Here is a 20,891-nt window from a genome sequence, read left to right as displayed (position 1 = left end):
GTAAAATACTTCAATGTATTACTTAAAACTATGTTTCAGGTGTCCATAAGACACCATTGCATCAGTTACAACGCAACTTGGGAAGGCAGAATCTCAAGAAATCCTAATTATACATGAAGTAGAGAATTTAGCTAGATTATGAGCTAACATATTCCATGTTCGAGGAATATGTATAATCTTGATTTCTTCAAAAGATTTCATCAATCACCAGACATCCTCGCAAATGGTCTCTATTTCCCACGATATCATCACATTCTTTTGCAACATTTGTACCACATTTTTTACATCTGATAGAATGTGAACCTTTGACCAACCCTTTTATAGTGCTCTTTCTACAGCTTCTCGTATTGCTAGTGCTTCAGCAGTTATAGCCTTCCCTACAAATTGAGTAGGGGTGCCAAAGTTGTAAAGTTTAAGTGTTTGACATCAAACCATATTAATTTACTATGATTTAGTGATCAAAGTGTAAGTAAAAACATATTATATATTCATTTGGTTGGTCTAAATATAAATACTTTTTTGCTCAGCAGCAATTATCAAATTTTATCCCCGGACTTTTTTATGGGATACTTAAGACATTAACAAGGAGACACAACATAATGTTGTGCTCAGATAATCAAATATGATGACTGAACTACAAACCATTAATATATATATGCTTAAATAGGAGTCTCTGTCGTCCTAAATTTTGTAATTGGCAGAGGTTCTATTGTTTTATTTTTTTCATATTTGAATGTCATGATAAGCTTAAATGGCTAGCTGTAATTGTTGCCACTAATCCGATGTGATATCTGTATCTATGTTGAAAAGCCAGGTTAGTGTTCTGAATCATATTTTCAGGATATTAATAGATCGTTTTATATAAAGATGTTTTGTAATCTTGTGATAATAGTTGAATTAACGCAAAAACAGATTGATATTTACCCAGTTAGAAGTAGTATGTTGAGATATAAAAGGCTTTAGATTATAGTGAGTTAAGTTAGCAATCGAAAGAGAATAAGTTTTGTCTCTGCTATTATATTTCTACAGGTTGATTCATCACTTGCTAAGAAAATTTGTGATGTTTCTCCAGCTTTAGAATAGGTAAACAGTGACGACGCTTTACATTCATCTACACAATTGCATCATTAGGTACTTCAATCATAAATTTACATTTCAGTCGACCACAAGCTCTCGAGATGGGCTGACTTACCCTTGATTTAGTCATCTTCCTCCACATCAATAACCATCCTCAGCCGCCTTCTCGATACAGTAGTAATAGGGGCTTCAAGTGAAGCATCATCATCCTCAAAATCAGACAATTCAGAATGGAATTTGTCCTGTAATTGCTGATCACCCTGATTGCCAGGAGGAACATCTTGCTCACTGCTAAGGTCAGTTCCGAGGTTACCAGCCTCAACATCTGAGGCAGTATTATTAAATTCTGTAACCTCCATTGCAGTAGCTTGATCAAGCTCTCCCCTTGAAATACCAGAGGTTAAGATCATGTTAGTTATGTAGGTCAATTGATCTAAAATCATGACATGCTTTTTTGAGGTAAAGAAGTCCTAATATGTCAAAGCACAAGAAAACTATTTAGAGGGAATAAACATCATTTGTAAACGCTGATGCTACAATCCATCTGACTAGCCTACGACGAAAATATAAAGTCACTGTCAGACATTAATGGTTCCTAGATTGTACACTATATATGCCTGTTACTGTGTCTGATAAATTCAAGGAGAAACAGCCTACTTCTACTTTGATGTGAATGTATATAGATAGCAAAACTTGGTTTCACAAAAATAACAGGACCCAAGGGTATCAAATTTAGGAGAGCAGAAGAGGATGGCCAAAAGAGCTCAGAAGCCTAAGGAAGTTAGCATAGTAGTTCTAAATTTCCTTCAGAAAATAGAGGAAAATCCCAAAAAGAAATAGGGATGAGGTGATTATATGAGAGGCTCATACCCAATGAAAAGACAAAACTGGCATAGTAGTTTTGTTAAGTTCCTAAGCAAATAAAGGAAGATCCCAAAGAGCAAATAAGATAAAGTGAGCAACTAAATAAGAGGCTCATAAAAAGGGAGGATAACTGCAGTATCCACCGTGGTGCCAGAAAAGGTGACATCAATAAAAACATAGCTGTAGTGTACCTCTCTGAGTCATAAGCATCTTTGTCTTCAATGTCACTTTCGCTGCTGATCCTCACTGAGTTTATATTTAGCTTCCCATCCTCGCTCTGTGGAACAGCTTTTTTAGTTTTTCTGCATCAAATAAGATTATAATTCATTACAATAATTATAAGGTGTCTTGCACAAAGTAGTAACTTTACTAACTGGGTCCCTACTAACTGAAAGCAACACTGCAATGTATTTTATGATCCCTCCTAAGCCAACACAGCAAAAATCTATGGTTTACACAAGATTGTAATTCGATGACAAAGTCAGTTCCCATAAAGAAACCCCAAGTTAACGAATGAAATTACCACCTTCCTGTCCTAAAGAACTAGAAACTTTTTTTTTGATCAAGTAAAAGATTTCGCTGATACTAACAAAGCCAACTTGGCCGTATACAAGAGATATACCAAAAAAGGAGAAACCAACAAAATATGATTCTCTCCAAAAAAAAAAACACCCAATCTTCTATACAAACAGGAACTACATGGGTGCAGCAAAAGAAAATACGGGATCAGAGACTACTCCTCAATTGAACAAAGCTCAACTCCACCCCTTCAAAAGCTCTCCTATATCTCTCCTTTCAAATGCCCCACTTTAAAGCAAGAGGAGTAACATTCCAATCCTTGTGCTATCTTCTTCTAGCTCCACTCTTCCAGCTAAACATCAACTCTGTCACTGGTCTTGTCATTGTCCAAGAAACGTCAAACCATCTTAGATATCCCACCTTAACCTCGTACTATTTTGCAATGTAGTAAAATATGATCCACTTCCTCACATGCCTCCTTATATAGGAAACACCAACTTATGCAAACAACCTTTTGTTTCCTAAGATTCTCCATCATCAAAATCACACCTCTTGTAGCTAACCACGAGAAAAGATGCACCGTCCTCAACACCATAGGTATCCAGACTGAATCATATGGAAAGCTATCCTCTTTCCTAGCCAGAAGCTTCTCATAGGATTTGACAGAGAACACTTTGTTTTTCCTCAACTCAAAGCATCGGTCTGTCGACTGGCTCACATTGGTTGTGAAGTAAAGTGAGTTATCTCTGAACCTCTATCACCCCCCGATCTTGGAATTTCCTCCTAAACCTTAAATCCCCCTTGTGTCCCCCCTAACTTGCTGAATAGATAATTCCATTTGGCAAGAGGCCTTAGACAACTGAGAAATCATCCTTTAGCACCAACCTCCACACCACTTATGACTCCAAAAACCAACTCTACTCCCATCCCCAACCCTTAAAAGCAATGTTGTCATTAAAGGCTTCCTGCCACTTCATTATGTTCCTCCACACACCACACCCGAAAGGCACAGTGATCACATTTGTTCTCAATCCTCCTTCCATGACTTTATATTTATCCGCAATCACCTCTCTCCATAAAGCTTCTCCCTCCACCCCGAATTTCACAACCATTTACCCAAAAGTGTTCGGTAAAAAACACTCTCAAGTCTTTAACCCCAAGTCCTCCCCACTGTTTAGGGGATGTCACGGTCTCACAGCAAACTAAGTGAAACTTCTTTGCACCATCTGCCACATCCCAAAGAAAGTTTCTTTGCAACCTTTCCAACTTTCCTTTGGACAAGTATCTTTTATGCCAACCTGCTAACCTCTTCTCTACCCTCTGAATGACCGAGTTCCAAATGTAAAGTAATCCAAGTTAGGTAGTAGTGAGAGCCCATACATTGCAATGCAAAACGTGAGCAAGCATGTCAATGTTATCCACTGCACTGACAGGTAAGATCTCACATTTTCTGAGATTGATTTTAAGCTCTGAAACCAAGTAACACTTATCCTAGGTAGTTTGATCTGCATCACACAACATTAGAGTATCATCTGCAAATATAGAAGAACACCACCAATTGCAACTTTGAACCCCTTGATATGTCCTCCTACTACAACTCTTTCCATCTTCATACTCAAAGCTTCCATCACCAAAATAAAAGTCACAGGTGAAAGGATCTCCCTGCTTCAAACCCCTCGAACTATTGAAGAAATCCACACGGATAACCATTTGTCAAAACTGAGTATCTCACAGAAGAGATGCAAAAACTAACCCACCTTCTCCATTTCTCCCCAAAGCCCATCTTCAACATAATGAAATCCGGGAACTTCAAATTATATGATCATAAACCTTCTCAAGATCTAACTTGCACAAAACACCTGGCTCATCTTGTTTCTTCCTCAAATCTACCACTTCATTAGCCACCAAAGCTGCATCTAGAACTTGTCTTCCTTCGACAAAAGCATTTTGCGAAGACGACAATCTCATCCAAAACTCTCTCAAGTCTATTAGAAAGTACCATAGAAAGTTCTTACAGATGCTTCCCTCTAGACTAATAGGTTTGTAGTCCTCGATACTAGAAGCCCCTTCCTACTTAGGAATAATGACAATGAAGAAACATTTAAGCTCCTTTCGAAACTACCCCTCCTGAAACTCATCCATAGTACTCAATAGTCAATACATCATGTTTGACCATACTCCAACAATGTTGAACGAAAGTCAAAGTGAAACCATCTGGTCTAAACACTCACTATTATCCTCTCCAATTTGATTGAAATCCAACCCCCCTAATTGGGCCTCCATTCCACTTCCTCTTTGAACAATAGAATTGAACAATTGCTCCTTCAATCGCCCTCTCTAAACACTCATTATTTCCCTCCTGCTAAGTCCCTTCCCATCTTTATTCTTTCTAACTCCCCCACCTCATTCATAATCTCCCTCATTTTCACCTCTATCCTCCCAAACACTTTTTTATACCACACCCTTGTGTCTTTCTTAAGCATCTTTAATTTTCACACCCTTGTGTCTTTCTTAAGCATCTTTAATTTTCACACCCTTATGTCTTTCTTAAGCATCTTTAATTTTTTTTACGAGACTGAAAGATGGTCTCCGAAGTCTGTCGCTCGCACATAATGTTCTCGAATCTGAAAAGTGTTCTCATCCTTCTATCCCTACCACCATCTGAAAGAACTAGAAACTTGTTGGAGCATGACCAAAAGAACCCAAATTTGACCGACAAAATAGCACATTGCTGCCCTGAAGAATTAGAAGGATGAGGCGACCATGTCCAAACTTTATAAGTTAATGAATAGGACAACTCAAATAGGTAATTTGATGCATTGACAGAATTAAAAGACTTGGTGATTGGTGAAGATCTTGATTGAAGAAACTGTGAACCTGAACACAGCCACATAGAGAAACTGTTGACAGGACGGACTAGTAATTACACAGTTAACACTCCCCTAGTATATTAATCTGGCCTTTGGAACGATGGTCCAACAACCAATGCAATGCACCTCCCTACTTGAATTTTTCACCTTTACGGATCGTAAATGAACTGACCAACCAATCAGCATATATTTGTGCAACTTTGGTTGTACCAAGCAAATTGGGATATTCCTATCAAGTAACGGTGAGGATTGACCCACTCCTATCTTCACTTGATAACTAAGGAATGTGTCATCTTTTATAAGCTACATACACATAAAACATAAATCAGAATACATCCACCATAAGCAGGAAGAAAGGGAGACAGATGCCGACAACAACTGATCATTGATTCTCAGAAAACAAATAACATGTTCAAAGTCATGTAAAGATTAAGTAAAAGAGAGGAAAAACAGACAAAAGAAAGCATACACCAACAGTGAAGTCAGCAATTCATCATCAGACGCATCTTTTGATGATTTCTTCCTTGTTTTCTGGTTCTCTCTTCCTTCAGAAGTGTTTCCTTTCCCCTGATGTTTGCTCCTGAAAATCCATAAAACAATGAAAGCCCTTATCATATATTTGGTGGGAGCATAGTAATTAATGTGTTCACCGTTCATCCAAAACATTTCTCCTAGCAAAATGGATGACAATGTCACTGGTTGCCATGAGTGTAGTGTCTTTTAACTTCTATCTTACATACCATTCAGTAACATCACAACCCAACTCAGACTGATAAGGAAGCAGGAGATCAGTATCATAACCTTCTTCCACAATTTTTCTGAACTTTTTCTGGATCAAGAAGAATAGAGAATACAGGTAAGGTCATCTGCAACGTGAATTGTGTGTATCTACTTTGCATATTCAGGATATACTAGTAGATCAAATCAACGACAAATAGAGGATACCGATTTCCACCAAAACTTTAGTGGGAAGTTGGATGCAAATCCGAAAGTTTTTAGGACAATCTCTTCATTGTGCTGACACCGACTACAAAAGAATTACCATGACTGATGGTTCTCAATACGGTTTTTGGAGTCAATATGCAGACAAAGACAAAAAGCAGAAAACTAGTTTCTAAACATGTAATAATAGCATGAAGCTAGAATACATGTTGCAAAAAGAAGAGGGAGAAGGGGGTTTATAAAAACAGCAACTCCTAGCTGCTGGTAGTGGATTTCGGATTTCATACTGTGCTACAGAAGACTACTATTGGAGAAAATCATAGGTGGGAACTCAAGGGGAAAGGTTACGGTCGCCCATCAGTTAAGACAGTGCACTGGAGTAAATTAATCTGCAAGGAAGAGCAATCCACTTCTCAAGATAATCCAAATATTTAAGCTTTGTGCGCATCAAAGAAATTAATTGTACCTTCTCATTGATAACAAAGTCTCATCATCAGAGTTGTCTGAACCTTCAATAGAAGCATCACTTGCTTCATCCATCAATTGCAAGTTGGTTTCTAAGTTTCTCTTTTTTGGGACATACAGGCCAAGTTGCTTAAGTTTTCGTGAAATCTTAGCTGCAGATAAAGTGCCCTCAGAATCAAGTGCATTGGCAATCATGTGGCTGCACTTCTTGTGATCTTTAAACCTTTTATAGTAAACCATATCATATAATTAGTCCAGATATAAGGAACAGATTTATGAAAGCCAATGTCTCACAAAAGAAATCACTTTCTAATTTATTTATGTTTAGAAGAAATGTACGTGGAAAATCTGGAGTAAATAATGGGCCATAGAACTCACTGCTTGAACAAATCTTTGATCTTCTGCTCCTGCTCTTGACTAAATGCCTGCACTCTCTTTCTAGTGTGCCTGAGAATGACCAGCAAGAATATTTAAAATCAAGTTCATGAAACATATAACTAAACTGCTTTAAACACACTTACAGATGCCTTCTCTGTGAAGTACCCTCTTCTCGTATATCTGAATTTTGAAGTCTGATCTCACTTTCTAGAACCTTTTCTTCATTCCCAGGTTTGTTGGGAGCACTAGCATTTAATATCTTTTTCTTCCGTGGGATTTTGTATCCCAACTGTTTAAGTGCCCTGGTAACTTGGAGAGGTGAAATCTTTCCATCTGGATCAAGGGCTTCCGCAATGAAATCACAACAATTTTGACTATCTTTATACCTGGAAATCATACAAGAATAATCTCAGGTGCTGCAGAACAAAGACTGGAAGCAACACAGAAAATTCATCTAAAGAAATCTGGAAAAGTTTTCTTTGTCTGAGTTAAACATTTTGGTTTCTGTTGGATTTATTACCATGAAACATGCAGTCAATGTTAATATAGAAGTGTGTTCGCTCTGATTATGCTGAAAACTGGGTTGTAGAAGTTTTATGCACACAGTGAAAGAACCAGTTCCTTCACAGAAGACTGTTGATTAGAGGTTGCAAAGCCTATTCCAACTGTAGGAAGGATTCCTTGAGGAATTGGATTTATGGGTTAAACACGTGGATTAAGGAATACGCATTCAACATGAAAATATTGTTGCACTTGCATAAAAGGAAAGAGCTTTGAAATTACGATGCACCATGTGGAGGTCGAAAAAAATAAGTAAAGCAAGTCCAAGTAGGATTGAATTTCTCAACCAAATTTCGTGGAGATTTGGAGAAAGAAGTCAAGGGAAATTTAGTCATCACTACTCCTGTATAAAGAACCAAATTGATGCTCTTGTCTCTTACGCTATTCACACAAACACACAGACTATTCTTGGCAATAGCAGTCGTAGCAGGAAGGTGCTTTGAGTGATTCAACTGATCAATGAAAAAACCTGTTCCAGATAAAGTTGCTCCTTTAGTTCTTGAGTTGGTTAGGTTCGAGACTTGTGATCTTTATATTGTAACCTATTGCTTTCATAGAAGTTTTATAATAAGTGATCAAAGTATGAAGTTTGAGTTTACTTTCTAGACTAGGTGGAGTGTAGTCTTGAAAGGGGTTGATATAATCGGTTTGATTGTAGAGGCGAAAGGTACTAGAGTTTAGTGTCTTTGGTTATAGAGTTGCAACCTAAAAATTGCTAGAGTTTGGTGAAGTTTTTTGCAGATAAATCCTACGAAAGTAGGTCGGGTTTTTTTACTCCCTTGAACAAGGAGTTTTCCAAGGTATAATTTCTTGTGTTCTTATATTCTGCAATGTACTTCTTGTTTAATGTCTAAGGATCAGCACAGTAGGTGGTAGCTAAAATAACACCAAGGAAAGACAAGGATAAGCTGGAGATAGCAATGGCGATTCAAAAAGATCTTTTTTTTGTAACATTTTCAGTATATTGAGAGCACGAGAGAATATCACTAACAGAAGATATTAATAGAATGGTCAAGAAGAAAGTAAGAAAAGGATCATTCATTTGTGAAACAATATGAGCGGATGTAGAATACAACGATTTACAAACTTAGATCTTTTCTTTAAACTTATTTTTACAACTAACGATAGGTGTGCCACCCCCTTCAAACATGAATTATTACTCCATAGCTCCCAATTCTAAAGCCTAATTTAACACATCACAAACACTTTGGAAAGAGATTCAACCATTATGGGGCAATGCAAATGTGGGAGCTAATCAGGTAAACTCGAGGTATGTGCACACTTCTATTTTACCACTGGTAGGATTAAGAGGAGGGTTTCAAACATACAAATAATGAAACTATATACATGTACCTCTCAAATAGTTGCTCGGCTTTCTGTCGTGACTCATCATTAAGAGCTTGTAATTTTCGTCTTTTAGGTTTCCTCTGAGACTCTTGTTCGAACGACTGCTTCTGTCTGCAATAAAAAACACAATAAAGAAGATGGCTAAACTGAGAAATCAAGAAGAGCAAAAAGCATGAATGAGGATCCTACTTTTCCGAATGTTGTTTCTCATTCATTGCATATTTTTCATCATTTGAAATTGATACCGGGCTTTCCGCTCCCTCTCCCAAACTTTGGTTACTCCTATTTGTGACCTCTGCCTCGTTTCTGTAAAAAGCATTGCATTAAAAGATTCTGCCAGAAGAAAAAAGTTGACTTGGCTGTTTATCTTATGAATGAAAGACCTACAACATTGTCAAATGCTATTTTATCTTTTTTTAAAGGAAATTATCAAAATTTAGAAAAAGACAACAGCTCCAAAATTAAAAGTCAATTTTTTAAGAGTTTATGAAGTCTGTCACAAAAATAAATTCACGGTTAAAGTAATACATAATTCAACATATGACATTCTTGTTTTCTTTGATTCAAGCACAGTGGCATTTAGAAAACAACAATAGCACCCTTGTAGTATTAATGCAAACATCTTACCTGGCAGCATCAGAAAAATGTAATGGAAAATCAGCTTCATCATCACCAAGGGCATCAGCGAGACTTCGGCGGGTCCATCCATTTGCTTCAGATGAGCCAATTTCACCAGTCATTTTAACACCAGAACTATTTTTACCATCTTTCTTAAATTGAGATAGCTCCTTTAGCATGGAATCACAAGTGAGATAATGACACTCTCGACGTGACTTCCAAAAGAGAACCTCTATGAAAAGTAGGGGATTACTCTTCATTTTGCGCAGCATTCTCCTAACTACGTTTGTCAAAAAGAAGACAATGTTCTCATATTCTCTGCAAGGCCTTGACTTCTGCTCCTCCAGAATGTCATAGAATGTGGTGAGGAGAGAGAGCTGTTTATCAAGCAGAAAAAATCACAATATCTTTTACTGAATCTTCACATTAATCTGATCTCAAACAGAAAGTTTGATTGCTTTTCAACAATTAAAAGCACACAAATTTTCAATAAATTACCTGGTATAGCATGGGAGAAAGTTCGAGATCATCACATACTTTCTGTAATATGTGTATCACAGAATTATTTGAAATAATGGAGTTGCTTTTGTAGTACTTTAGCAACCAACAAAGATTGTGAATGGTGGAATTGTTTGCAAGAGTAGAGACCAAAGCAGATATTTTGAGATCATCTTCTCTAGTTAACACATTTTCATCAGCAGAAGAATAATCCCCGCCATGATCATACTCATCATTAACATCATCAGAAAGTTTTTGTTGTGCCTCTGGCAGAGTGTTCTGGTGTGTTCCTGACTTAGCTTCTAGAGAAACAGGTTGATTAACCTGATTTAGGATTGTTACATCTTCTTCTCCAGTTCCAACTACATGAAGATTATTTGACTTTCCACTTCCAGAGCCTGCAGCATTATTGTGAGTGGTATCAATACTCTCAACCACCATTTGATCTTCATTCACCGTGGTACATCCTGTGTGCTCATCAACCTTATTGGAGTCTATGGCATCTTCTCCATTGTGAGCTAATCTAGTATCTCTAATCATTTCATCATCATTTTCCTTCTTGTCATCTGTAACTACAGTCTTCTGTCGTTTCTTCCTCAATTTTTTCGAAATCTACACAAACAAAAAAATCTGTTTTAGTCAATAGGTATCAGATGCTGAAGCAAAAAAAAAAATCCATGAAATAAACTATATTTAGCATCTATGAATCTTAAGGCAGTAACGAGATACAGATCCTTCTTTGGCACACTGAGCCAAACATATGCACTTTCCCTGAGATAGCAAGAAACCAAACAAGCTTCTTCATATATATCTTTCTGTATTGTTTTGGTTGGATGGTGGGGGAATGAGGTTGGGAAACAACATTCCTTGCATGCAAGAATTAAAAATAGGGAGACATGCTGTAGAAAGTTCTTTATTTCCTTCACATTAGGTGACACATTGTTGTTTTTTTTGGTATCCCACCGGCTGTCTGATACCCACACCGGGGTGCTGACTAATCCTGATTCCTGCTGCATAAGCGCTATTTAAGGGGAGGCACTCCCTAACATGATATTTTGCAGACCTAGGGCTCAAACCCGAGATCTGGTTAAGGATAGAGGTATCCCATCCATCCCACCACAACCCTTGTTGGTTTTTCCTTGGCACTTCCCACACTGAGGTTCGTTCTCTAGCAGATAGATAACTTTATGACTAAATTAGCTTCAATATTTCTCAAAAGGTAGCTAAGCATAATTCTTTGCAATGCTCCTTTGCGCACAAAAGAACAGAAGGTCATAATATGGCAGCAATTGTACTCACCAAGTTCATTCCCACAAAGTATGGGTTACCAGGTTACGAACTTCCTTACAGCTAAAGGACCAATATGTTCAGTAAGTAAGCAAATAACTTGATCGAGCTCAGAAATGGCAACAAGAAAGTTACAGATTATGATGTTGGTATAACTGCAAGCATATTAACACTGGTTGACAATAGAAATCCGAGACTAATAGTAGAAAAATCATCATTCATATCTAATATCTCCCAATTCCCCGGTATAAATAAATTGATATATAGACAAATAAATAAATATATATACATGCACACATAATATATACACACACACACACACATAAATGTGTCCTTTAAGTTCATGGATCATTTCCAAATCCGACTTGAGACACCGGATAAAGAAAGAGAAGGGGCAAGCCCTCATACATTAGAGGGAACTAACTCATACAGTATCCACATGACTCTCACTATAAGAACTATTACTTTATAATATGCTTAGTCCTCTTACATACATACTGCAACTCCAAAATGATTGATTAAATGAACATGGTATTTGATTTGTCAAATAAATCATTATTGTATACTCCTTCATATATATACCGCAACCTAATTTTTATTTTTTACCTTCTTAAAAGGAAAAAACTAGAGTGGAAGAGTTAGCCAGAAAAGAGCCACCCAACAGCAAATAAAACTATCTTAGCTCATCCCCTTTATATAATTCAGCACCCACTCAAACAGAGTTGAAAACATAACCCAAATGCCACACCTTTCCAGAACTCCAAGTTTACCCCTCACTACCATATAAAGATAAAAGGACGGCTTTGCTTTAGATATGGAACATGGGTCAAAGTTGATGCTATCTTGTTGTGGTTCACTTCTCCATTATATCTTTATTACAGAATTTAGATCTGGACTAAATGAGAATTCATACAATCTCTCCTCAATCCAAGCAAGGTTTTTTTTTCTCTAACTAAGTTCTTCAATTCAGAGTAACATCTACTTAGCAAGTATCTGCTGGAGAATATGAGCATTTGAAGTTGATTACAAGTGACTGAATCATTCAAGATTACAAATAAAAGCCCGCAGAAATAAATACAAAGTAATTGCTTATTAAATTAAAAAATACAAAAGTTTTCAGGGAATACCCTTAATGACCCACGTGCTTGAAGGTTCTCCATCAGCATTATAACTGTATTGATAATTTCTACCAAATCAGCAAGGTAACTGGCAACAATAGATTTAAAATATTAGTAGGAGAAGATTATACATGCTTTCGGTTAGAAATACTTTTTCTCAAAACACACACAACATTGAATTAACCTGATAAATTGCATGTGGTCAAAAAACAACAAACAGCAAATTTTTTTCTTTAACAAATAGCACATTTTGATTCATGCTGACATGGTTTCATGATTAGTGCAGTGGAATTTAGAAGCCAACATAACAAACTTAGCTCATAGACCCTTTGTCTAAACATGGTTTATACTTTCTAAATAAAAGTTTTCGGTAGCTAAGAATTTTCAAGATTAAACCGTTTCTGACATGGATCAAGAAATTTATGGTTATCAATAAGAAAGTTGATATACTTCAAATTTATACTTTTGTGAACTGAGCCTACAAAATAGCTCCACCTGAAAGTTGGAACTGAAAGCAAGTTTTTGAGCAGATTCCAGCAACCATGCAGAATATATTATCCATAGAGATGGCTTTACTGTGGCAATTGAATTACATTAATCCAAAATAAGAGTGCAGTGCATAACACCTATCTTCAATGAGCTAATAAACTACAAGTTGATTTTCTCCTTGTTCATAATTCAATATTGGATGTCATGAGACTTGGTAGAGGCATCACATTTATGGGTCATTTGGTAGAGTGTATTAGAAGAAATATTGCATGCATTAGCTTTGTGTATTAATAGTACCTCGTTTGGTACATTTTTTCAGCCTACAAATTACTAATGCTTCTCTATTGTGTATTGAGATGTGTATTACTAAAACATGAAAATCCATGATATTAGTAATGCAAGGAGTTTTAATGCATGCATTAACATGATTAAATACCCAATTGCCCCTCAAAACCTTTTTTACATCCTTTCCACCTTATTCGGGGAGGGTATCTTTGTAAATAAGTATTTTTTAAAAAAAAATTATACAATGCATGTTATTTTTAATACACAAACCAAACAATGCATAAGAAATAATCTTTGCATAATTAATGCAAGCATAAGTAATGCAAGCATTGCTAATGCAAGCAATACTAATACACTCTATTTAGCATTATTCTTATACACCCTACCAAACAACCCCTTACTGCATTCTTACTCCACTCTTCTCCAATTTTCAGGAATGGTATATTTCTTTCTTTAAAAAATGTGAGTCAGAAGGGAGACCTTTTTGCTTGCTTATGGGTATCAAATGATCTGATCTGGTTCAAGAGAAACTGGGTCATCCCTTCTTCAGTTTGATCATAGAATAACTTGTAAAGAAGAATTCGGGATGTTCGATGCTCCTTGGAATCTTCTGGAGACTGCTTAAGCACCAATTCCAGCATAAGAAGCTGCCAACCAATATCAGCATAGTCAGAGAAGGATCCCAAAGTTTGATTCAGTCATAATACCCAACATATTAGACCAATCCTTAAGCTGAAGCAGATATTGAAGCAAGCATCAAGCAACAGCCATTGGGCTGGGAAATGCTGCATACTACATAAAGGTGTAACAATCTCATTTTATTTTGTTCAATGAATTCATCTCCTAGAATATGCATGTTGTACCTACTTAGCCATGCAGAGGCATCTCAAAAGGTACATGCATCTCGTTCTTTTCATCAACATTAAACACTAAACTAAAACAAGAGGAAAGACCCAAACTTTGAGAAAAGTGATCACCATAGTTTTCATAAGAGATCCTGCCACATAGAGAAACTTGCAGTCGTTTGTCTCCTTCAAGGTCTCGACCGAATAGCGCCATCTCAAAAGAACCAACTGGAACATTGATATATTTAAGGACTCGGCAATAGGACCACATATACATCCTCTGAACAGTGTGCTGCCAGCTCTGGAATCCATCGGTTCTTGGGCATCAACTTCTTCATGGGGCTGATCAAGAGAATCAAGAAAAGATTGAGATATGGGATCACAAAGACAAACAAGGTAAATGGAAACTACTAACTGAAATTCCAACAATCTTAGTCTCCACAATCTAGATAGCTTCAGATTTGGACATAGATCAGCAATACCAGAATCATCTAGAAATGATGATCATGATTCATGAAGCTTGGTACAAATGAAAGAGGGGTCTATAGATGTTGTTTAACTGGTAAATGTGTATGCATTCTCTGAATAGCTAACATTTAGTTGTTAACTAGTCAGACAAACTTTCCAATGTAAAAGTTTGACAGCATAATGTTTTTACTAATTTGAACTTCACACAATTAGATGAATTAATAAAAGTCACTAACAAACCAAAATATGATCATCGTAAATGGACTCAGGATCTACACTGTCCGGTAACACAAATGTTTCCCTACTTGTTGACTTGTTGGAAGCTCTATGCGACAGCTGGATTAACAGAGTCTGGCATGACTGGAGATTATAGAAAGCAGATCAAATGTTTCAAAAAAAAAAAACAGTCCTGATAGAAAATAGCCCCCAACTTAATCATTTCTATCAGTTTATAGAAACTGAAGTTACTAATAAAGAGAGGGTTAAAAGGGAGTGTATTGTGCATGTTTACAGCTAATTCAGATACACACAAACCATAACACCATTTGCGTAAAACTTTGCTTTACCTGATTCAAAAACTTGTTGTACTGAAAAGAAGTAACAAACTGAGCAACCTGAAAGAAAATAACAATATCGCTATTCTGAATAGCATGATGTTCCTTTTCAATGTCATCACGAACGGACTGCATCAGGACTGCAGGAGTTGAATTAGAATGGAAAAATAAGTAGTGACATAAGAAGCAAACAAAGTGATAGCAGATGTATCATTTAACCACATATCTTACCGTTGTATCCCCCTCCTAGGAACTGGTTAATAAAATCATAAAGCAAATTTAGAATCTTATTGTTAGTTGCTGGTACTCTTCCTTGGTCCCACACAGTCCTTTTTGCTGGACCTCTGTGCTTCGTGTGAGCTATTATCAGGGGATCATGAGAAACAGAACAAGGATTGCCCTTGATTAAAGTTTTAGAACCATCCTGTTAAATAAACAAGTTAACATTAGTACTAGTACAAACTATCATTTCTTTATACTACAGTTATTATGCCATCAGTTCTAATGTATTAAATCCCATTTCTTTATTCAGGAGGTTAAATTACCATGGAAAACCGTGTAAAAGTTCCGCTGAACTGAGTATAGCAACCCAGGTTTCGTTGTCTGATAACCTTTCTCTTTTGACGTTCTTCCTCCATTATATCTCTGAGGGAGTTAATTGAAATATCACTATCTTCATCCACCTGATGAACAAAATCCATTGATGAATCAGAAACCAGAGAGGGGGGACCAACTGCCATGAAAAAGCTTCTTCACCATATGAACTAGTCTAACTCAGCAAATGTCACAAATGCATGCAGAAAAAAATATTTGCTCTATTTGACAACACCTTCCTCCAAACTTCAAAATGTTAAAGCAATTGTTAACAAAGGAATAATTTTCTTACTGCACGGCTTATCTTTGGGATGCACAATAACTTTTTAGTTATTATGATTAAAAGAAAAGAAAGGCTAATGAGCAATAAATTCACAAGGCGAAGCAATAATTCCTTCTTATGCTTCCTGAAAAGTTATTGAGTCAGTTTCTTTACCTTGACTCATGCACAGGGGCAATTATGTTTAAAACTTAAATAGAAGTGACAACACATTAGGAGATCTTTCATCTTCTATCAGTACAACTACGCGTAAATTCCTAACTAGTCGGTCTCGGCTATATGAATCTAACTAATTACTTCTTCCGTTTAATTTTTTATGTGTCTTAGTTTGATTCGGCACAAAATTTTAAGAATATAAATTAAACTTTTGAATCTTGTTGTCTGAATTAAAGGTGTGTATTAACCAAATATATATTTTGAGTCTTGTGGTCTTAAAGATGCCATTTCATTCCTATAATGACATATCATTAAGGGTAAAATAGGAATGTTGGAATATAAACCTTACTAAAAATAGAAAGAGCAATCTTTTTGAAAAGGACCAAAAAGGAAAATAAGACACAAACTAAAAAAGAGGGAATATGTAGCTCCATTTAGACCCATAGCAATCCAATATTTTGGATTCTTTGGCATTACAGATTCTCCATATTTTCTACTGTACAAATCTCTAACAAGACTAAAAGAATGATTCTATTACTTTACCCCAAAAATAAAAAATTATATCGTTTATTGGATAATTTTCTTTCATTGTAAGCTAATTTGTGCAGAGTCTGCATGAATTCCTAGATATTGTAGGTCTTTAAGACAATCCTTTTATGTGATTTTGGGTTAACCCATCCTGAATTGACACATTTTATCACCATGATTTCACACATGTGAACCAGTGTGTCTAGAGGTTGACGTAGAACATGACAAGATTATCTTAAGCAACCTTCTCTCATTTTATCCACTATGTGTGCTACTTGCACTTCTGCCAGAAGTGAATATTTCTGATCTAGTCTAATATTGTACGATCACACATCTAAACATTCACATGCCCGCAACATTCATTTTGATAGGTATCCTCTTACATAACATTGTCAATCTAAGAACCGTTCTGTAAGACTTGTTTTTAATCTCATTTCTCTCCTTTGAATTGATGATATAGTTATTTTGGTCTAATAGGAGATAATATACCTTGATATTCTTGATCATTCTTTGATTCAAAGCATCATTCAATCTCAATTAAAAAAGAAAATAACATTTTAAGACTAGATTTTTGATAGGTATCCTCCTGTAGCATAACACTCCAACAGAACTTTCCCATTTCAACCATCCTACTCTGATTCTATATGTAACATCTTTATCTATCAAATCATTCTCCTAATACTTCAATAAGATATTAAGATTTATGTACAAAAAAGTTATGAGTGCTCCATTTTATCTTCTCTGAGTATTAAATTGAAAATATCTCTACCTTTAAATGTACCCACCAGTTTTTTATGGATGTCAAACACCAACAATGAATTGTGTAAACCAGTATTAAAAGGTGCATCTGGTATATGTGGCATGTTTGCAGAAAGAAAAATGCAACTCTCTTTTCATTCAATTTTTTTCCAAGGAAATTAACTGTTGTCAACCAAAGTAGCTAACATATCCCAGCTTCCATATAGCATTCTGGCCATAACAAGATCAGCCCAATTTACTAGTGTTATCGCTAATCAAAATTACTAATTCATCCAGAAATGACAAAAAGGGGAAAAAGAAAAGAAACAAAACAAAAAGAGAAGACACTAAAAAAAATTGGACTCAATTTGTGGCCATGATATAGCAAAAAGACTAACCTTTGGATCCTTGAAATGTGCTTTAGCAATCAACTCCGGAAGCTGACCCATAAATATATGATAGAACGTCTCCAACAAAAGCAAATTATCATGACAAAGATAGCTACAAGAGCCACCAACTTGTTGTGAAAGAACTAAGATGACTTCCATTACATTCTCTTGAAACAAGAGCTCCAGAAACCTGTCTCTGAGAAATACAAATTCTATCATAGAACCACCAGATTTTTGCTGGGTTGATATGTCTTGGATAGCCAAAACATTACGAAATAAAGTAAGCACCAGCTGCACCATTTTCCAGTCATCTTCCGTGAAGGCCTCGCTGTTGACATGGTGAGATAAGTTTGTAACCAGATTAACTTGTATGAATCAATGATGAAGCAGTAGCCTATCTTATGTAAGCTTAACATTCTTGTAGTGAAGTACAGAGAAGAAAACAAAGACTATGACATGTCAGTGTGATTGATAATGAGCCTCTATAACAGAATGTTAATAAAACTCTGGAAAGAAAATATAAATAGCATATCGTCAAAGTTAGCCTAATAAAAATGTGGCAAAAGGCAACACAAAGCCAGGGCCATCATTAGCTACTTAGATCTACAGACTTTGATAGAAGCTTTGAGTTAGAAGTATCTTTAAGAACTGAACGGCTTCTTGATGGAGGCATACTCATTAACAAGAATGAACGTCTTAATATTTGTAATTGCTCACGAACTTATTCTTACACAGTAAGCCAGGAAAAAGACTCATGGTTCAAGCCTAGATACTTAATGTTCTACCTTTCAGAAGATAAAATTCTAGCCGACTAGAAGAATTTCAATGCGAGTAGCCTAGGAAAATATGATGACCTGTAACAATAAGAAATTCTACATCAGTAGCTTAGAAAAATAAGTTCTTTATTTGCCTTAAGAACCATGTATTATGAGTACAACAGTATGAGTATTGGTACTTTAGCATGGATCTTTCCAAATGCACTCCAAACTTGAAAAAGATTAAACTTATTGTACTGGGTACATGCCCGTATCTGATACCCTAGTTGAGTCTGCATCCATGTAAAGTAGTACCTGTTTAGTAAGGGGAGTGGAGAATGACATAAATTCACCACAACTTCAAAATGATTCAGTTTAAGAATAGGACTGCATTACAAGATTGGATTATCTTGTTGCATGTGTTAATTTTAGAGTAGGATAACTATTCAAAACAGTAACTCTAATCTTCTGTGGCAAATGCACTTACAAATTTGACCCTTATGTCACTTGCCTTCACGGAAATAAATCCATAGGTTTAGAAAAATAATCCTGATAAGCAGATAAGGGTGAAATTTTTTCTAGACAGATTTCTTAATCTCCAACTCCAGAAACCATTTATCAAAGCTATTAAAACATGAATGTCCTATATCTAATATTACATGGATCAGACCAACTTTTTACATTACTCTAAGGAACACATTCTAGCAGCTGAACATGATCCCAGTTACCAATTTTACAAGTGTATGTACAACAACAACATATCCAGAGTAATCCCACAAGTGGTGTCTGGAGCAGTGGCGGAGCCAGGATTTTTATTAAGGGGTGTCAAAATATAAAGTAAAAAAATATATGTTGTTATCAAGGATAGAACACACAACTTCAAGCAATTTTTGTAACCCCTTAACCACTACACTAAAGTTTCAACTTGTGTTAAGAGGTGTCAACATTTATATATATATTCATTAAACTAAATTTTGACGTATATATACAATGTAATTTTCCGACGAAGGGGTGTCGCTTGACACCCTTTGACCAAGGGTGGCTCCGCCCCTGGTCTGGAGGAGGATAGGATATACAAACAAAAATATGAAGACATAAGATGATTGCACTTACCAAGCCAAATTTTCCAATGGGTTTTCCAAGAGAGACATTATCACTGGCACAGCTTCACTAAAGGTGATTGATGATTTTATTCCCCATAGAAGCTCTATCTGTTGCGGTATGTCATGTGATGTAGGCTCAATAGGCATCGTTAGAAACACCATAACTTTTACTGTACAATACGATGGAGAGCAAAGGCAAACAAAATTAATAAAAACAACAAATTTCATGCTTACTGATCTGAAATGAATGAAAATGGATAAAATAAGACAGATACCTGCATTTAACAGCAGATTTCGGTCATCTTGACAATATTCAATAATGGGAATCAAATCTTTGCCCACGATATTCCATTTACATACTTGCTTAAAAACTTCTCTTGTTTGAGGGTCATCTCGCCTTAGAAACCTCAACAAATCCTTCAGATTGTCTGTCAAGGAACCAGGATAACGAATAACCAAATTAAACAAAACCATCTAGACAGCTCAAATTTGACATCCATTTACTAACTTAACACCCCCTACACAAACAGAAACTAATATGAAGCTAAAAAACAGAAATTAGCTTAAAGATGAAAACTTTTCATCAAATTAACAAGTATATGGATCACTCTATGCAAGTCCACTTCATTCTAATATTTAAAAACAAAATTACAGAAATTAAACGAGCAAACAAACTTATTAGCTTGAACTAAAGAAAATTTCTAACTGTTTTAGTAACGACAAACCTAGGCAGTAATTTCCTTTGGTATAGCCGATTCGATTTCCATCATCGTCCTCCTCAATGATCCCAAGGCCAGCGCATATTATTGACAACCCTTCCATTGATTATGAATTGCTTGAATTAATTTTTCCTCTCGATTCAAGTATAATTGGTATCGAATGGGATCTGGGGTGAAGCTTGTAGGGTAATTCTGGAAGAATTTTTCGGATCTTTTTACGAACTGATGAGTTAAGTCTTAGGGTTTTGATGGCGCCAAACGAGTATCCGAAAATACTTCCCGCGCTTTGGAAATGATAAGGTGTTACGAGGACCACCGAAGAAGTCGAGTACCTCGTGATGTGGCAGGCTGTCATTTGTTCTTAAGATGGAGAAAACCTTTTTTTCTTTTTCTTTTTGTTTCTGATGGCAAAAGAGAAAATGCTCGAAATTTATTTAATAATAA

General features: G+C 36.1%; 1 protein-coding gene across 3 annotated transcripts; it reads right to left on the bottom strand.

Moving 5' to 3' along the window:
• Positions 1-136: 136 nt before the first annotated feature.
• On the bottom strand, positions 137-20,734 carry LOC129894059 (uncharacterized). 3 transcript variants are annotated; one of them, XM_055969560.1, is made up of 21 exons: positions 20,454-20,729; positions 20,004-20,156; positions 19,739-19,898; positions 17,880-18,198; positions 15,731-15,868; positions 15,417-15,609; positions 15,198-15,325; positions 14,296-14,505; positions 13,799-13,965; positions 12,554-12,632; positions 10,140-10,751; positions 9,651-10,018; positions 9,213-9,329; positions 9,030-9,134; positions 7,259-7,501; positions 7,116-7,184; positions 6,739-6,960; positions 5,800-5,910; positions 2,133-2,243; positions 1,193-1,461; positions 137-377 (listed from the first exon to the last, which is right to left on the bottom strand). In XM_055969560.1, exons 1-20 carry the CDS (start codon positions 20,548-20,550, stop codon positions 1,200-1,202), a joined length of 3,864 nt encoding a protein of 1,287 aa, XP_055825535.1. In that variant the 5' UTR covers positions 20,551-20,729; the 3' UTR covers positions 137-377; positions 1,193-1,199. The 3 variants fall into 3 exon arrangements, with proteins under 3 accessions (XP_055825535.1, XP_055825534.1, XP_055825536.1); XM_055969559.1 differs by lacking the exon at positions 137-377 and having other exon boundaries at positions 965-1,461; XM_055969561.1 differs by lacking the exons at positions 137-377; positions 1,193-1,461; positions 2,133-2,243 and adding an exon at positions 6,071-6,159 and having other exon boundaries at positions 20,454-20,734.
• Positions 20,735-20,891: the final 157 nt, after the last annotated feature.

This window comes from Solanum dulcamara, chromosome 7 (assembly GCF_947179165.1).
Source record: "Solanum dulcamara chromosome 7, daSolDulc1.2, whole genome shotgun sequence".
In the NCBI taxonomy this organism is placed as follows: Eukaryota; Viridiplantae; Streptophyta; class Magnoliopsida; order Solanales; family Solanaceae; genus Solanum; species Solanum dulcamara.
This window is presented reverse-complemented; position numbering and strand designations above follow the sequence as displayed.

Bases quoted from the DNA above. Each gene is read 5' to 3' on its own strand.
- LOC129894059 (XM_055969560.1), bottom strand. From the start codon at position 20,550: ATGGAAGGGTTGTCAATAATATGCGCTGGCCTTGGGATCATTGAGGAG. The intron at 15,869-17,879 runs GTTAGTCTTTTT...TTTGTTCATCAG, and splicing joins CACATTTCAAGGATCCAAAG to GTGGATGAAGATAGTGATAT. The intron at 9,330-9,650 runs GTAAGATGTTTG...TGCTTTTTACAG, and splicing joins CATTTTTCTGATGCTGCCAG to AAACGAGGCAGAGGTCACAA.